The sequence below is a fragment of the Nerophis ophidion genome, linkage group LG02 (genome assembly GCF_033978795.1).
Source record: "Nerophis ophidion isolate RoL-2023_Sa linkage group LG02, RoL_Noph_v1.0, whole genome shotgun sequence".
NCBI classification, from domain to species: Eukaryota; Metazoa; Chordata; class Actinopteri; order Syngnathiformes; family Syngnathidae; genus Nerophis; species Nerophis ophidion.
In genome coordinates, this window is record NC_084612.1 from 13,815,725 (window position 1) to 13,834,493 (window position 18,769).

Genomic DNA, 18,769 nt, shown 5'->3' on the forward strand with positions numbered 1-18,769 from the left:
TCGAATAATTCCACTTTATTTATTTATTTTTGTTGCTGTCTTGCTCGCTAAAAAAGAAAAAAAAAAAAAAAAAAAAAAACCTCGGCCCCGGCTTCCTGCTCCCCCCCTCCCCGCTTCCCCCCCAAGCGGCCCGGCCGGAGATGCGTGGAAGATGTCGGTGTCGGGGCTGAAGGCCGAACTGAAGTTTTTAGAGTCCATTTTTGACCCGAATCACGAACGATTCCGGATTATCGACTGGAAACCAGACGAGCTGAGCTGTCAGTTCAATGTAACCGGGGAGAAGCTGTTAATTATCCACTGTAACATTACGGTAAGGAGCGAGGTGTAGCGAAAAGCGAGCTAAAGTTAGCGGGACAAGTTGCTAGCCGAGTCATTGCTAACTAAACCTTCTAACACTACATTACTTTTTTTTATTTCAGACAATTAGTGAAGCCGCTGCTTTTTTTTTATAACCCATGTATATGTGTGTGCTAGCGAGTTATGCTACATGTTAGCCAACAACGCAGTTCCACGCAGCCTACTAAACACTTGTGTTTGTGTGCTGCGTTCAAGGAGTCGTATCCGTCTACTTCTCCCATTTGGTTCGTGGACTCCGACGACCCCAGCTTGGCGCAAGTGTTGGAGCGTTTGGAAGATGTGAGGAAGGGCAGCACCTTGGTAAGTGTCGCCGTGGAAATGCGTGTTTGGTTTGGACGCCGCTTGCATGCGAAATCCGGCACTTTGCCGCCATTTTCTGTGGAGTTTCGCCTGCGGACACCGCAGGAAGCGGCAAGCCGAGTCAATGTTGCGCATTAAAAAGTTCAAATACAAGAGAATGTCATTGTATTTATTTGCACAATGTCCGGAGGGGGTTGCGAGGCCTGCCTTTGCAATGTGGCGTTGATCTGCGATGCTAGATTTCGCGTGAGTATCAGGCTCAACAGGAAACTCACAACTAGGGCTGCAACTAACGATTAATTTGATAATCGATTAATAATCGGATAAAAAAGACACAACTACATTTCTATCCTTACCAATACTTTATTTAAAAAAAAAACGCATACTGGCACCATGTCCTTTCGACTTGCCAAACATAACAATAACAAGGTAAGTGTTAGAAAAATGTTTTATATATATATATAGAAGGTAAGTGTTAGAAAAATGTTATATATATATATATATATATATATATATATATATATATATATATATATGTGCGTGTGAGTGCACCATTGTCATGCACAATAGCAAATATTTTGCTTTGGGGAATTTCAAACCTGCCTACTACTAGGTCTGGGCGATATATCGATATAAATGATATATCGCAGGTTTGTCTCTGTGCGATATAGAAAATGACTATATCGTAATATTAGATTACCGTATTTTTCGGAGAATAAGTTGCTCCGGAGTATAAGTCGCACCTGCCGAAAATGCATAATAAAGAAGGACAAAAACATATATAAGTCGCATTTTGGGGGGAAATTTATTTGATAAAACCTAACACCAAGAATAGACATTTGAAAGGCAATTTAAAATGAATAAAGAATAGTGAACAACAGGCTGAATAAGTGTACGTTGTATGACGCATAAATAACAAACTGAGAAGGTGCCAGGTATGTTAACGTAACACATTATGGTAAGAGTCATTCAAATAACTAACATATAGAACATGTTATATTTTTACCGAATAATTTGTCACTCCTAATCGATAAATCCAATGAAATCTTATAGTCTCTTACGTGAATAAGCTAATTGATATTATTTGATATTTTACGGTAATGTGTTAATAACTTCACACATAAGTCGCTCCTGAGTATAAGTCGCACCCCCGGCCAAACTTTGAAAAAAACTGCGACCTATAGTCCAAAAAATACGGTATATGTTCTCATACCGTGGCTTTTAGCTGCGTGGCAGGTCGAGTTGCCTTTAGCTGCGTGCATTACACGACAGGCGTTTCTCACTCCTCCTCGTCTCCCATTCTGACAGATTTGGAAAACAAGCCCACCTTACATACGTCACATACTCTCGCTCGTCTAGCGTCATAGCTCTCGCCGATCGGAGAGGTAGCAGCATGGCTAACGTTAGCTGAGGCACAAATGGAGGAAGAACAATATATGCCCAAAATAAAGAACAGGGGGTCGATCTGGCGGTGGTTTGGCTTCAAGTGGGAAGATATTCAGCAGACAACAGCAATATGCAAAGTCTGCAGCAGAAGTGTTACTACTAAAAAGTAGCAGGACTATTAATTTGTTCTTTCATTTAAAAAGTCACCCGTAAGAGAATGAAGAGTATTTAATAAATACAGTAGAAGATAATTTAATATATACAGTTTTGGTCAATTGACTTAGTTGTGATTTCCCTCTCTGCATGAAAGTTTAAAAGTAGCATATATTAATGCTGTATGAAGAAGAATGTTTTAATGTGGACACATAGAATCATCATACTGCTGTGATTATATGCATCAAGTGTTCATTCAAGGCCAAGGCAAAATATCGTAATATATATCGTATATCGCAATATGGCATAAAAATATTGCGATATTAATAAAGGCTAATATCGCCCAGCCCTACCTACTACCCTTTCCAACTATTCTGCAATGTTGGATGCTGAATGTCTTTCCTCTAGTAGCATGGTCGTAAGGCAGATTGACTTCCATGTTCCATTTCTCTCCAATGTTGTGGCATGTATTTTTGCTCTGGGTGGCTTTAATGTCAGTTTACATAGCTTGAAATGTCTGCTCGTACTTCCTCTCCATCAGTTTGGTGAAATGGGTAACAAGGGTTGAGGACGTAAATAATATTTCTGAAACCACCGTCATCCTCCACCATTGATAGTGGGCTCATGTCAGTTACCAACATATTTATGACACTAGTAGTCAATGCAGCCGCTTGCTGTGGTGTGCACACCTTCCTTTGTACCAAGTCTCTAATGCTGGCTTGGTTCTTTCTGAAATGAGAGAAACCATATCATTAGAAACAATAACCAAAATAAGCACAAACATTTACATGTAACTCAATACATACTTTGTTGATTTATTTAATAATTTCTGATGTAAAAGGCACATTTTTTTCATATCGTGGTCATTGCTGCCTAGTTTTTCTTGTTATATTGTTATTTTTACTGTTATATTTTTATTCTTATGTTGCTTTTTAATTTTTATTCTTATTGTAATATTTTCTTTATTTTTTTTTTCCATTAAAACCCCCGTTATTTACTTTTTAAATTCGATCTCAATTCTGTGCACTGCTGCTGGAATTTAAATGTTCCTGAGGAAACTCTGGCGGAATCAATAAATCTATCTATCTATCCATCCATCCATCCATCCATCTAATAACACAATCACATAAAAAAAAGCTAAATGAAATAAATGGACATTGGGGATGCAGCATACACCAATAATAACACAGAAATGTAACTCATCAGATCAGAACTGAATCAGATATTGTACACGTTTCTGTTGTGAATAATAAAGAATTCATTTTAGGCTGCCTGTGAATAATAGCATGAAATATTCCAGCACCTTCACAACGTTTATATTACTAGAGCGTCACTCAAATATTATATAGTTTTACCGGGTCTGGCTACATTGATCCATTATGAAACCAACCTGAGATATTTCTGTCCGTTTATTGCCTTAAAAAAATCTCCATGTTAACAACATATTAAAAACACACAAAGACGGACACAATGGATCAATGTACTCGGACTATGGACTTAAAAAGTTACGTACCGTGAGTTTTTTTTTTTTTTTTTCTTCATCATCCATGGATCCAACATGTTTCCTTTTGAGGTGTTCCCGAAGCGATGTCGTACTTCCGTGCCACGCGAGGTCGATGCTGCACGTTTTGCAGGAAACGGTCTTCTTTGCAGTGTTTAGGGTGAAGAATTCCCGCACTTTTGACGACTTAGGTGGTAGACTTTTCTCCATTGCACTTACACTATTGCTCCTGCTTTCCTCCGCCATTTTTCGAATGTTTCCAGACAAAGGGTACGGCTTGGTCACGTGAGCTGCACATGGCACATCATTGGCTGGCTTACTGCCGCCGCCCTGGCGCTGTTTTGTACATTTTTGTACTTATTTTGATTATTGTTTCACAGCTTTTTGTAAATGTTGCAGTCCCCAAATAAAGGTTTACGAAAGAACGAAAGGGAAAAAAAAAATTGCCTTAGCGCACGCACACTGGATACATCCAACAAATCGGTGACTAAATTGATCGCCAACTATTTTTATAATCGATTTCAATCGTTTTAATCGATTAGTTGTTACAGCCCTACTCACAACATTGGAAAAATATCCATCCATTTCCTACTGCTTATTCTCTTTGGGGTTGCTGGTGCCTATCTCAGCTGCAATCGGGCGGAAGGCGGGCCACACCCTGGACAAGTCGCCACCTCATCGCAGGGCCAACACAGATAGACAGACAACATTCACACTCACATTCACACACTAGGGCCGATTTAGTGTTGCCAATCAACCTATCCCCAGGTGCATGTTTTTGGCGAAAAATATGTGAAGTGAATTATATTTATATTGCACTTTTCTCTAGTGACTCAAAGCGCTTTACCTTGTGAGACCCAATATCTAAGTTTAATTTTTAAACCAGTGTGGATGGCACTGGGAGCAGGTGGGTAAAGTGTCTTGCCCAAGGACACGATGGCAGAAGCGGGGACCGAACCTGGAACACTCAAGGTGCTTGCGCGGCCACTCTATCATCCGAGCTGTACATATATATTTATAGATGTGTTACTGCGCAATGTACAGCACAATTATAATTAAAGCTGTTAAAATTGACAATCAGTTCTTTGAGTTACATTTATAAACAGTGGTTGCTGTATAATAGGTTATGCAAGTGGCCACTCGTAGCGAATTAATTTGTCTTTCAGGACAATCAAAACCATGTCATTTAGCCTCATCATAAAGAAATGTGCAAGTTTTATTAATATATCAGGGTTTCCCACACATTCATTTATTTGTGGCGGCCCGCCACAAAAGAATTTCGGCCGCCACAAATAAAAAGTAAATAAATATATATATTTTTTTTTTTTCGTCTTTTGACTCGCTCGACCGCTCATAAAAGCAATGGGACTCTGTCTGTGAATGGAGCTTGTAGTTACATATTATATAAATATATACATGTTATACAAATATGTATATAAATATGTACATAAAGTGTTGTAATTATATTCCCACTCCACGTTTTTCTTGGTCATCGCCGCCGCGATGTAAGTAATGTAAGTAAATGAAATACAAAGCAATAAGACACAAACGGTGAGAGAAGGGTTTGTGCGTCTGCCTCACAATACGAAGGTCCTGGGTTCGATCCTGCGCTCGGGATCTTTCTGTGTGGAGTATGGAGTGTGACTGCGTGGGTTCCCTCCGGGTACTCCAGCTTCCTCCCACCTCCAAAGACATGCACCTGGGGATAGGTTGATTGGCAACACTAAATTGGCCCTAGTGTGTGAATGTGAGTGTAAAATAAACGTCTGTCTATCTATGTTGGTCCTGTGATGAGTTGGCGACTTGTCCGGAGTGTACACCGCCTTCCGCCCGATTGTAACTGAGATTAGACACAAACGGTGAGAGAAGGGTTTGTGCGTCTGCCTCACAATACGAAGGTCCTGGGTTCGATCCTGCGCTCGGGATCTTTCTGTGTGGAGTATGGAGTGTGACTGCGTGGGTTCCCTCCGGGTACTCCAGCTTCCTCCCACCTCCAAAGACATGCACCTGGGGATAGGTTGATTGGCAACACTAAATTGGCCCTAGTGTGTGAATGTGAGTGTAAAATAAACGTCTGTCTATCTATGTTGGTCCTGTGATGAGTTGGCGACTTGTCCGGAGTGTACACCGCCTTCCGCCCGATTGTAACTGAGATTGGCTCCAGTGGCCCCAAAAGGGACAAGCGGTAGAAAATGGATGGATGATTATTGATGTGCATAGTCCCATGTGACAAGTATAGCAAATGGTGACGTCCTACCAGGAGTTTTATGATACATCTATGAACAAGCTTATTGGTGGGACTGGCCAAAGTTAAGTCGGAGAAAATGCGGTCAGTTTTGAATGATTGTAATGTCTCCGTGCGACCCAGTAACAAATGCGTCCCCGGACCAGTGGTTGAGGACCACTGCCGTAGAGGACAAATGCCAGCGTTAATCTCAATATATGCATCATATTTAGAGTTAGCCTGTTAGCATTAGCATTTGGTTCATTCAGGTTGAGTTGAATAACTACATAAATGGTGTGTCATTAACTACTTTTATCGCTCTGTGAATATTTGATGTGATATACCTTCATTTCACTGTTATTTTATTTAATGTTTTCTTTTCAAACCGCAAGGTGGGAGTCCCAGTGAAGAGCTCACCTCGCTGCTGAATACTTTATTTTCCTCTGTAAATACGTTTAGGGGTCCGTCCACTTCAAGTTGCATCGTGTTTTAAATTAAGTTTGTAAAAATCAAACAGCATGAAACTGCATACTAGTTTAACGACTACAGCTGAGTAAAAACAGTGCAAGTTAGTTCCACTAATCAGTGGGATTGAGTGTGTTGTAATAGACAGAAAAGAAAAAAGCAATAAATATGTTGTCCTTGCATGCTCTAATGACGGCTGAAACTTTGAATACAAAGTTTTAAAAACGCCCCAACTGTGTTTCACAAATCAGCGTTCGACAGCACAGCTTGCCCTTCTTAAGGTCCTGGGAACATCAAAAATTCCTACCTCGCTACTAGGACTCAAACATAGTTCCAGAAAAACTAAGTTTATCCGGGTAGTTTTTTGTGGAAACAGAGAGGTACTTAATTTACCTGGTAAATGAGAAATTTCTAATATTCAGATCCAATTCTGCCAGTGATCGTTTGTTTTGGAGAAACAAGTTACCGATTGAAGTACTGATTAAATAGTCTTTTAAAAAAGAAGACCGGCACATAAATTTTAAGAGCTGAAAATCCAGAATCTATTGTGCACATGCAATGTGTACAAGTATGTGTGGGGGTGTGCCGTGTTGACTGGGCAGGTGCAAGCAGTAACCAGGAAATGGTGGTGGAGAACAGACAAATTACCTACCCCTCAGACAGAAGAGCAAGCCCCAAGTTGCTTAGTGGACTTGGTAACACTGGTTAAAATTAGGAATTTGTTTGATACCGCTTTTCATACTGATACTGCAATGTTGTATATCTGCCGATACCAATCTGATACTTTATTTCCTCCCTTGTTGCTACGTAGGCAATATTCACAATCAGATTTATATGCTAAGTATGTTCAACACACAAGGAATTTGATCCCCACTACCCTTTGTGGTTGTATCAAAATAACAACACCACCTGTTTGTAATTCAGAATGTTAGGAAAGAGATATCGATAATTTTTTTTACGTCATCGAACCATCTGAATAAATGGGTGCACGTTGCTGTGTGAAATCATGAAAGCTGCGACAATATCCTGCTTTGCTGCGTTTTATATCAGAGGCACAGGTGCATAGAATGCAGGATCTACCGTGACAGCACTCGTGCTTCCATTGTTTTTGCAATTATGAAATAAAGGTTTGTAATTCTTAACGGTCATTGTTTTGGTTTTCTTACAGCTTCTGCAGCAATTAAAGAAGCTCATTTGTGACCTCTGCCGACTCTACAACCTTCCCCAGCATCCCGATGTGGAGATGCTGGACCAGCCGCTACCCGCCGGCCCTGTAGGACAAGAGCGGAAGGTAAAAGCATGTCGACACATGTCTCGCTGTTGTGTCCTCTACAACCGTGCTGCGTTTCAATGCTGTCTTTGTGTATGTGTGTAAAGCATGGGACAGAGGAGGTCACATCAGAAGAAGAGGAGGAGGAAGAAATGGGGGAGGTATATACCTATCAAAATAATTTTTAAACACAGCACTTCTTATCATTGTATTTCATAATTTCAATCCTGTCCCAGCAGGACATAGAAGACCTGGACCACTACGAAATGAAAGAGGAGGAGCCCGTAGAAGGCAAAAAGTCGGAGGACGACGGCATCGAGAAGGAGAATCTCGCCATCCTGGAGAAGATCCGGAAGAACCAGCGTCAAGACCACTTGAATGTAAGTCTTAGACTTTGTTTCCAACCCGCTTCTTGAAAAGGGTTTTTCTAATTGTGATTTTTGTTTACTGACTTTTAGGGAGCTGTGTCTGGCTCAGTGCAGGCCTCAGACCGCCTCATGAAGGAGCTCAGGGAGATTTACAGGTCCCAGAGTTATAAAACAGGTGCGCTGCTTTGCAACTGTGCAACTAATGAGATCCAAAACAAGAGTCTCATCATAACTAACTGCCCTTACAAAGATAACAATGGTCAGTTTTGAATTGGATATGAAATTAATAAGGCTAAGAATCCTTAAGCTCCACATGTTTCGATTCGAATCTTGGGGTAACAATTCGATTGAGAATCAGTTGTCTAATCCCAACGATTCTCGATTCAAAATCAATACTCTTTAATAACACCGGATGCCAGTTCTATGATTAATTACATTCCTCTATAAAATAAACAACTGATACATTTCTATTTTACTCAAAAGAAAAGTGTTTTTGTTTAATAAAATTGTACCCAAAAATTTAAGAAAGTCAAATACAAAAAGGCAAAAAGATTATTATCCCACTCTTTGCTATTGTTAAGTAAAGCTGCACATAGTTATGTGCATCTACATTAATGATATGATTTGCCTCATTAGCTGGGCAAAATAGATTAAAAAAAATATTATTTTTTATTTTTAAAATCAATTTTTATAAATCGAAAATCCTTTTTTTTTCTTTTGACAGCCCTAGAAATGAACAATGTTTAATATAGCGGCGGTAGTTTACAGTGGTGTACAAATTCACTTTATTACACTCAGAGCTGATTCTAGCACAATGTAATCTAATGTGATAGGTAGCTCTCCACCTGATTTTGACAAGCTAATAACCAGAGGTGGGACCAAGTCATTGTTTTGTAAGTCACAAGTAAGTCTCAAGTCTTTGCCCTCGAGTCAAATCCCAAGTCAAGACAGGCAAGTCCCAAGTCAAGACAGGCAAGTCTCAAGTCAAGTCCCAAGTCCTGCATTTTGAGTTTCGAGTCATTTCAAGTCATTTTAACCACAGACTAATACATTTACACAGATTGTGTATGCTTTTAAAACGCTGTATGTATTTACAGTGTAATAAAAAAAATTGTGCTGACATTGCACTTCATAATAGCACAACTAATCAGTTATTTTAAACATTTAACTCATTCCTTTACAGAATGAACACATTTGAAAAAAACAAGTACAACTGTACTTATTTGCACAAAGGTGTTAACATTGTATTTCCATGGCATATAGCATTGGAACTAGTTACACAGCAGTTTCTATCCTGTTCTTACCTTATCTCATTGATCTCATCTCATACTGTATGTGTTGATGTGTGCGTACACATGAAAATTACAAGGAACAGAGTTGTACTTTCTAGAATTCACAGTCCTATGGAAAATTAACCAGCCGCCACTGATTATGATGCATTCTCATTTTAGGCAAAGTATAAGACAATACTTTCTTAAAAGTATAATTGTAACCAGGAATAAGTCTTCTAGTAACAATATTCAAATACTAACTTAGTTGGGTAAGACAGAATTTGCTTTTATTCTGAATCCAGTGAAACAGATTGGTGGTTCTAGCTGATATAAAGACTTTTAGGTGTTTATATATGTTTAAGATGGCAGACACTTTTATCATGAGCAGCATACATGAAAAATACATTTAAAACAATCACTGTAAACATGATCATTTAAGGGAAGAATGTATTACAAAATATTAATACAAAGTGTCAAGACAGAATAAACTATCTGCTGTTGCAGCAACAGAAATACAGTCTATAAGATATATATAGATATCTAATGTATTCATACATTGTTTATGTAGGATATATGCATGTATATATAACCTAATCATATTATTTCTTCAACTTAGAAATAGCTGACCGTTTTTTTCCCCCTTTTTGGGATTATTATTCCCAGTTCTGATCTTGGACGTCTGGTCACTTATAGCATATAAGAGTATTCTATTATTGTTAAGCAAACTATGAACAGGCCCAAAAATTTGTCCTTTATCATAGTTACACGTATGACAAAAAAGCGTGTGAATATCAGTGGTATTCACTGAGTTAATATGAATTAAATGCGCCGACAGTTCATTGCCCCTACCAAATGAATTGCACTGAGTGGAGGGGATCACCACTCCTAGATGGCGGCCCCGCGTCACGTCAGCGCCAGTAGGCAGTAGCGCTCGATGCTGCGTACCATTAGAAGATGTCTATTTTCATAATGTTAGCAGTGAGTTTACAGCCTCACTGATTTAACTAAACAGCAAATAAAAGTTACGTTACTCGGCCAATAAAGGTTAGCTTACATTCAAAACTTACCCTTCTTTGTGCAACTTCAAATGTTGAACAAAGTTGGAAGTTGTTGCATCTGTCTGTAATCTTCGAACGAACCGCATGCTTTGCATACGGCAATTCGTTTTTTGTTGACCAAGTCATAGTTTTTATACCCGAACAAAACAAATTTTGGCACAACTTTTCCTCACTGGCGAGTTGTTTGAGAGCTCTTTTTCGTTGGTTTCCATGCAATTCCATCCATCCATCTTCTTCCGCTTATCCGAGGTCGGGTCGCGGGGGCAACAGCCTAAGCAGGGAAACCCAGACTTCCCTCTCCCCAGCCACTTCGTCTAGCTCTTCTCGGGGGATCCCGAGGCGTTCCCAGGCCAGCCGGGAGACATAGTCTTCCCAACGTGTCCTGGGTCTTCCCCGTGGCCTCCTACTTGTTGGACGTGCCCTAAACACCTCCCTAGGGAGGCGTTCGGGTGGCATCCTGACCAGATGCCCGAACCACCTCATCTGGCTCCTCTCGATGTGGAGGAGCAGCGGCTTTACTTTGAGTTCCTCCCGGATGGCAGAGCTTCTCACACTATCTCTAAGGGAGAGCCCCGCCACACGGCGGAGGAAACTCATTTCGTCCGCTTGTACCCGTGATCTTATCCCTTCGGTCATGACCCATAGCTCATGACCATAGGTGAGGATGGGAACGTAGATCGACCGGTAAATTGAGAGCTTTGCTTTCCGGCTCAGCTCCTTCTTTACCACAACAGATCGGTACAACGTCCTTATTACTGAAGACGCCGCACCTATCCGCCTGTCGATCTCACGATCCACCCTTCCCCCACTCGTGAACAAGACTCCTAGCTACTTGAACTCCTCCACTTGGGGCAGGGTCTCCTCCCCAACCCGGAGATGGCATTCCACCCTTTTCCGGGCGAGAACCATGGACTCGGACTTGGAGGTGCTGATTCTCATTCCGGTCCTTTCACACTCTGCTGCGAACCGATCCAGTGAGAGCTGAAGATCCCGGTCAGATGAAGCCATCAGGACCACATCATCTTACCAAAAGCAGAGACCTAATCCTGCGGTCACCAAACCGGAACCCCTCAACGCCTTGACTGCACCTAGAAATTCTGTCCATAAAAGTTATGAACAGAATCGGTGACAAAGGACAGCCTTGGCGGAGTCCAGCCCTCACTGGAAATGTGTTCGACTTACTGCCGGCAATGCGGACCAAGCTCTGGCACTGATCGTACAGGGAGCGGACCGCCACAATAAGACAGTCCGATACCCCATGCTCTCTGAGCACTCCCCACGGGACTTCCCGAGGGACACGGTCGAATGCCTTCTCCAAGTCCATGCAATTTGTTTGGCTGAATGCTGTGTGATGAAAATAACATGGATGTAATTTGATTGGCTTTTGTACTGACAGGTAGCGCACACGCTGTCATCGCACACACGAACAGATACGGAGCGCTCCTGAATAACTTTTTAATCGTTGGGTTTTGGGGAAAGTAGCAAGTCATGTCAAGTCAAAAGGCTCAAGTCACAAGTCATGGATGTTAAAGTCTAAGTCAAGTTGCAAGTCTTTTTAAATGTTGTCAAGTCGAGTCTAAAGTAATCAAATTAATGACTCGAGTCTGACTCGACTCCAAGTCATGTGACTCGAGTCCACACCTGCTAATAACCAAAGGGTCTGAAAATATTTGATTTAACTGTTAGTGTTTTATAACTTTTATGCCTTCTATTTAATGACTAATGGCCACAAAATAGTATTCAAACGTAAATAATGTTTAAATAGAGTGCTTTGTAATTAAAGGACAATTTAAATGTTAACAGTCATAAGCAAAATCATAGTATAGCTCATATCACCTTTTATTTTTGTCAAAGTTTGTCAGACAGTGACAAATGTTAGAAACCCCTTCTCTAAGGTCAATCTCTTCTGATTTCAGACCAATTTTTCTCATGTGAAATAATGGAAATTAGGGCTAGGCGATATGGCCGAAGACATTTACATTTTTTATATTAGTGGATATTGATAATTATAGGTATTTTTATTACCAATGGAAAATATGGACCAAGAGAAAAATATATTTTAATTTGAATTAAACCTTCCTGTTTTTAATCCCCTATGCTATTAAGGCAGGAAAAAAATGTCATCACAACCATGGAATACACTCAAAACTATCAATGTTAACAATATTATAAAATCACATTTACACTTAACAATAACCTCTGAATTTAAGTGCAAAAATAAGAAACATGTAAGAATTGCTAGTAAAGTATAACAAAATAGTAAAAAGTGTAAAAATATAAACACAGAGAAACCTGAGAAGAACACATTTTTGCAGTTTTACTGCCAGGAAGTTGCGTGGTCTGTGTAACATTTGATTTGGTCTGTTATTCTTATCTAAGTATGGAAATCAATTTATTATGCAGTAATTATTAGATAGATAGTACTTTATTTATTCATTCAGGTACTCTTTCAGGAAAATTAACATTTATGTCGATATTATTGGACCAAATATTATTTTTAAAGGAGCACATATGTTATAATTATTTTTTTTTTAGTTTTACAGTCTTCCACCGTAGTTCCTCCCTGTAATTTCCATACATCTGACTGTTAAAAAGAAAAGATGGCCGCAGCAGAGGACTAGGGTCCGTTTGAAAAAATCCAAAAAACTAGCATACTGTTGAGGTGACTTTTCCTGTCTATCAACAATTTCTTCTGTAGCTGCAGCACTCATTTTTACTTTCTCTTTTAGCTCCATGCAAAGAATCAACAATGAGGCAGCAATATGGCGCAACCAAATGTGATAGTTGATACTGTAACGCTATTGGCTGTTTAGCAAGTCCTTTCCATTGTTCACTAATCATTTCCTGTTTTGCGAGTAACTTTATTAATGCCATAAACCTCGCTTTATTCTTTTTGTTTTTTTACAACCAGAATGAATATATATATCTCATTGTATTATTAAACGCATTTGTTATTGATATCGGTGATATGCCTATTGTGATATGTATTGATATCATTTTATCGGCCCAGCCTTAACAGAAATATACAAAAATCAGTGTAGACCCCAATGCTATTGAACTGACTTGGATGGATGTGCCTGGAGAAAAGCTTTTGAAACCTGTAGTTTGCATTTCGGGAAAAATGGCAAAATTCACAAACTTTGGAAAGGAAGGTTAGTTTCATCAATGCTGAACTGGGCCAAAGCAAAATAATTGTGATGTTATATTACTGAAAACTACTCGATGTAACCTTTTGGAGGAACGTTACTTGTCCAGGCAATGTTTTAAAGTAACGTTTTTGCAATTGTAACTCATATACAAGTTTAAAAAGAAAGTTATCACACAAAGACAATCACCACAACGGTGCGAAAGAAGCAAGTGTGAGATGTTACTCTTCACGCTGATGGCTAGGGACTGTGTAATACCAGACACACTCATGCCTTTGTTACAGCTCTAAAAAAATCACCAGGTTGACTTTCAGTGTTGTATATCTATTCTATTAAGGAGAAAATGGTGAGAAAATTCATTGAGTTGCTGAGCGTTGTTTTTCTAAAGGCAGGCTTGTTTGACCCCACTCTTGTATAGATGATTAGCTTGTACTGTCATTGTGCTTCCATTAAGTTTTCACTGAACTGCTCCTACCTACACAGAAAAAAAAATAATACGTTGAATTTTTTTCAGGCATCTTCTCAGTGGAGCTCGTCAATGACAGCCTTTACGAATGGCACGTCAAACTACGAACGTCAGTAAAAATACTGTTTTTTGTTATGTTACTTTTGGTTGAAAAGCACTGATATGCTTCTTGTTTTGTTAACCCACAGTGTGGATCCAGATAGTCCCCTGCACAGCGATTTGCAAGTCTTAAAGGAAAAAGAAGGAATGGATTACATTTTACTTAACTTCTCCTATAAAGTGAGTAAACAGACATTCCTGGGACAAACACTGGGGTGTAAACATGAACAATGTTTATTTCTTCCCAGGATAATTTCCCTTTTGATCCTCCGTTTGTGCGGGTGGTGTCGCCTGTGTTGTCTGGGGGGTGAGTTCAGTTGACTGCCACATTCAAATCCTTTCCATCCTAAATGCAAGGAAGATCATTAAAACAGGAGTTGATACAGGGGACTTTTCATATCTCTTTCTATTTATTCAGCTACGTGCTTGGAGGAGGCGCCCTGTGCATGGAACTCCTCACCAAACAGGTTTGTTGTTAGACCGTAAAATTCACTGTGGGGCTAATTTGTAGGTGTGCTTGTGTTGAAATAGTAATGATGGGCCCTTTGTCTTCAGGGTTGGAGCAGTGCCTATTCCATTGAGTCTGTCATCATGCAGATCAACGCCACTTTAGTCAAAGGAAAAGCCAGAGTGCAATTTGGAGCTAATAAAGTACGTGAGCACCATTGTCAGCAAAAATCTGCTCTCATAGATACATCCATCAATTTTATTGTCATGTGATATTACCAGTCTTTTGTAGTGGTTGATTTTGGATTTTGAATTGTTTTGTTTGCGTTTGCAAATGCTGGAACTTGAACTATTTACCTCTTAAGTATTAAGAAGTAGGCAAGAGAGAATGTTCCAAATGCTCTCTAATTTTTAAATCTAAAAACTTATTTTAGCTTCAATGATTAGGGTTGCTTGAGAAAGTGGAAGGAGAAAACTAATGTAACCTGATTTAACAACAAGTAGGGATGTAATATGAACATTTCGTATCAACGTTTATCGTGGCCAAAATTATCACAGTTATCAGTCTTACCGCACTATTGTTTAATTTGCCCAAAAAGTACTTATGCACACCGTTGAATCTTTTGAGGAAAGTATTTATTAAAAAAAATATATTAATAGACACACTGTTAGAAAACCCATTATTTCACATGTTTCTTGCGCTTCAATGATATTGTTTTAGTCTTAGTATTTAAACTGTTTTAATGCCTAAGCACTTATTGTTTTAAATATTTATTTGTACTGTAGCGCTATGTAGCAATATTTATTTAAAAGAAAAGTGCGTAACAAATAAAATCTATTATTGTTTATTATTTTTGGCAGGCATTGTGTCCTACTCTGTTTGACGATCCTTGAATGTACTGTAAAAACACTTCAGCCTTTTTTCCTCAGAGTATAAAACGATCACTCTGAAAGATAGTAAGAAAGAGCAAAGCTCGTAGGTTCAATGTGCACGCTTAAATAGCTTAGTTGTTAAGACAGCAATGTGTTTATAAAAGTTTAGATTGGAGTATATCGTTTCTTAATTTAAAGTTAAAGTACCTATGATTGTCACACACACTTGGTGTGGTGAGATTATCCTCTGCATTTGACCCATCACTAATGTGGAAAGACGTTAATGTCTTGTTAGCATTTAAGCTATTGAGCTGGCGCCAGTCAGTCCGTGAGCTTATCAAAGTGCGAATATCAATTTCGGTTTTAGGTTGTATTTTGGTGGGGGTTTAATTCCTTCTTTGTGGAGACTTTATTAAAGATTTACTGTGTAAATATGTGATAACTTGTTGAAAAACAACTAGAATGACTCTGGTAAGAAAAAACGGGTGAAAATTCGGGGTACACGGCACGATTGCGTTATATGGAATGTTGTATTATATTGGGCTGCGTTATATCGAACTTTGAGTGTTAATTGTTTACAGTCATTAAGGTAGACTTGACTTTATCTCTCTTGCAGAACCAGTACAATCTAGCCAGAGCACAGCAATCCTACAAATCTCTTGTCCAGATCCATGAAAAAAACGGTGAGTGTTCCTGTGTCATTTAATTTTTATGTACACTTGGTGATCTACTCTTTGAATTGTTCTATCTGGATGCCCAAATAATTTGCTTAAATAATGTGACTGTAGAAGACACCCAAGTGTGGAGAGCAAGTTTTTCAAGGCTTTTGCTGCCTTCACTAAATCACAGCACAGCCGGTCGGATGTTTTTGCACCACATAGGCGTGTACTGAAAAGGCCGGTGGTCCATTTGCATCAAAGTGAAAGTAAAACCTCTTGTTCCTGGCTGCATTTTGTAATATACGAGGACATAATTTTTCATGACTACATTTATGTTTTACATTAAAATGCTGCTGTAGAAGTGGTCTTGTATCATTAGTAGGAATCCCCATGCCTCAAGAAAATCAGCTTGTCAAACTTAGTTTTTCTTAATATTTTTCAAGCTGCTGTGCCTCCCCTAACTTTTCTAACTAAGCCTTTGGTAGCCCTGGAATAATAGATAACACCGATGTATACAAATCAGAAAATTATAAAAGTGTTTGTGTGCCTTCTTGACAATCAGATTAGAAGATATGGTTTAACTTTTATCAATCAAAAAAGGACAAATGTATCATAATGGACACTAAATAACTGCAGTATGTAGAGACGACTCCTCCTACACTCCATTAGAGGGGGCGATAATGTCGTCCAAATCAGACCCAAACCTGCTAATCTAGGCAAGGTACGTTTGTTAAGGCAAGTTTATTTATAGAGCACAATTTGTACACAAAATAATTCAGTGCTTACAGAAAATTAAAAGATGTGTGTGTGTTCGTGTGTGTACACACGTGACACGCATATATGTATGTATATATATATATATATATATTGCGCAAGTCGTTTACAGAAGTGAGTAGAAATTAACGCTAACATAGATCTACACTGATGTCCGTAAAAACAGTAAAACCCTATCAATTATTTTATACTATATCAGGGGTGGGCAGCATGGTGAGAGAGGGGTTGGTGCGTCTGCCTCACAATACGAAGGTCCTGAGTAGTCCTGGGTTCAATCCCGGGCTCGGGATCTTTCTGTGTGGAGTTTGCATGTTCTCCTCGTGACTGCGTGGGTTCCCTCCGGGTACTCTGGCTTCCTCCCACCTCCAAAGACATGCACCTGGGGATAGGTTGATTGGCAACACTAAATTGGCCCTAGTGTGTGAATGTGAGTGTGATTGTTGTCTGTCTATCTGTGTTGGCCTGCGTTGAGGTGGCGACTTGTCCAGGGTGTACGCCGCCTTCCGCCCGATTGTAGCTGAGATAGGCACCAGCGCCCCCCGCGACCCCAAAGGGAATAAGCGGTAGGAAATGGATGGATGGATGGATATATCGGGGGTTCTCAAACTTTTTTTTACTAAGTATCACCTCAGAAAACACTAGGCTTTCCTAGCACCATCATGATCACCATCATTAAAATACAGTAGACTTAAATATTAATTAAACAATAATAAAATCAAATAGAAGATTGAAAATACAATTCTTTAAAAAAATCATAATACATTTAAATTATAACCAATCAAATACTGTAAATAAAATACTTTCTGGTGTCATATGCACAACTAAATGTTTTGAAACTCGACTTTCATTTCATTAAAATGTGAGAAGGCCTCAGCGTTGGAAGACTATTGCAGATTTTAGGAGCATAAAACTGTAACAAAAGTTTCATAATCTAATTTGCTATTTGTTGCTTTTGCCTTCAGGATGGTACACACCCCCAAAGGAGGATGGCTAGACCTTACTTTTTTCCTGCACTTGGAACGTTTTTATTTTCTTGTGACCAACATTTTTTGGGGGGTAATCATTCAAACCATTTATGAACATTTGTGAAGCCAAATTCCTCTTCCAGTGACCGACCAACCGGCCAGAAACAAGCACATTAGCACATATACAACCTTTCCCCTCTGCCTGTGGACGTTTAGCTTGTCGTCACATATTTATCGTTGTACGTCTGAGCCGCCATAGCAATGCTTGCATCCAATACTTGAAGGGAAAACAGTGGACTGACTAGCACTGACCCTCCTGTTTGGTTCTGGATGTTGCCGGGCTCAGTGGCCGATTTTTACATTGATGTCACAGCTTGCTTTTTTGGCCAGAGACCCAGTCTAACCGCACTGTTGGATCAAATCATAGAAGAGGAGGATGCTTGTAACGCCAGCTTGCATTTGGACTTCTGTTAAAACTCTGATGCTCAAAGGAGGAAAGAAGATCTTTTGTGAAGCGGACAAGGCGCAAAAGAATGTGCAGAACCTCCCAGATCACACTGTAATCTAGTTGCTTTTAACACCACACGTGTAAACATGTACATTTGTATTTCTGCAAGAGGATTAAATTGTTAATAATGTAGCCTTGTCCCGGCACAAACTGGTACTCGTTTGGCAGAGTCTCAACAGCAGCATCCTCCTTAAAACAAGAAGAATAAGAAGCTGCGTCATGGAATATCTTGCATAAGAAACCTTAAGTATGGTATATTCTTATGTTAGTGTAATGACTGCTGCATTGTTTTCTTCAATGTTAAGTTGTAAAGGTGTTATTGGTGACAATGACAATCCCATGTTTTTGTTTGACGGCACCTCTTAATTCAGAGCCGTTACTGGTATTTCGGCGAGTCTTTTTGTCATTCCTGAAACCGGAGGAACCTCAAATCAGGCTATGCATCGAACAAACCGTTAGGTCAGTTGAGTCACCCCTTT

General features: G+C 39.5%; 1 protein-coding gene across 2 annotated transcripts in view; it reads left to right on the plus strand.

Moving 5' to 3' along the window:
• The window catches only part of LOC133537020 (ubiquitin-conjugating enzyme E2 Q2-like), an 18,746-nt gene extending 324 nt beyond the window's left edge, over positions 1-18,422 (plus strand). The window contains exons 1-13 of one of the 2 annotated variants that reach the window (XM_061877844.1): positions 1-310; positions 553-657; positions 7,555-7,677; positions 7,764-7,817; positions 7,896-8,036; positions 8,115-8,199; positions 14,014-14,074; positions 14,154-14,244; positions 14,313-14,371; positions 14,483-14,531; positions 14,620-14,715; positions 16,001-16,067; positions 17,780-18,422. The exon at positions 1-310 is cut by the window's left edge and continues 324 nt beyond it. In XM_061877844.1, coding sequence (XP_061733828.1) covers positions 152-310; positions 553-657; positions 7,555-7,677; positions 7,764-7,817; positions 7,896-8,036; positions 8,115-8,199; positions 14,014-14,074; positions 14,154-14,244; positions 14,313-14,371; positions 14,483-14,531; positions 14,620-14,715; positions 16,001-16,067; positions 17,780-17,811 — 1,122 coding nt within the window. In that variant the 5' untranslated portion in view covers positions 1-151 and the 3' untranslated portion in view covers positions 17,812-18,422. Of the gene's footprint in view, positions 311-552; positions 658-7,554; positions 7,678-7,763; positions 7,818-7,892; positions 8,037-8,114; positions 8,200-14,013; positions 14,075-14,153; positions 14,245-14,312; positions 14,372-14,482; positions 14,532-14,619; positions 14,716-16,000; positions 16,068-17,779 lie in introns of both variants that reach the window. The other variant, XM_061877840.1, reaches the window with a different exon arrangement.
• Positions 18,423-18,769: the final 347 nt, after the last annotated feature.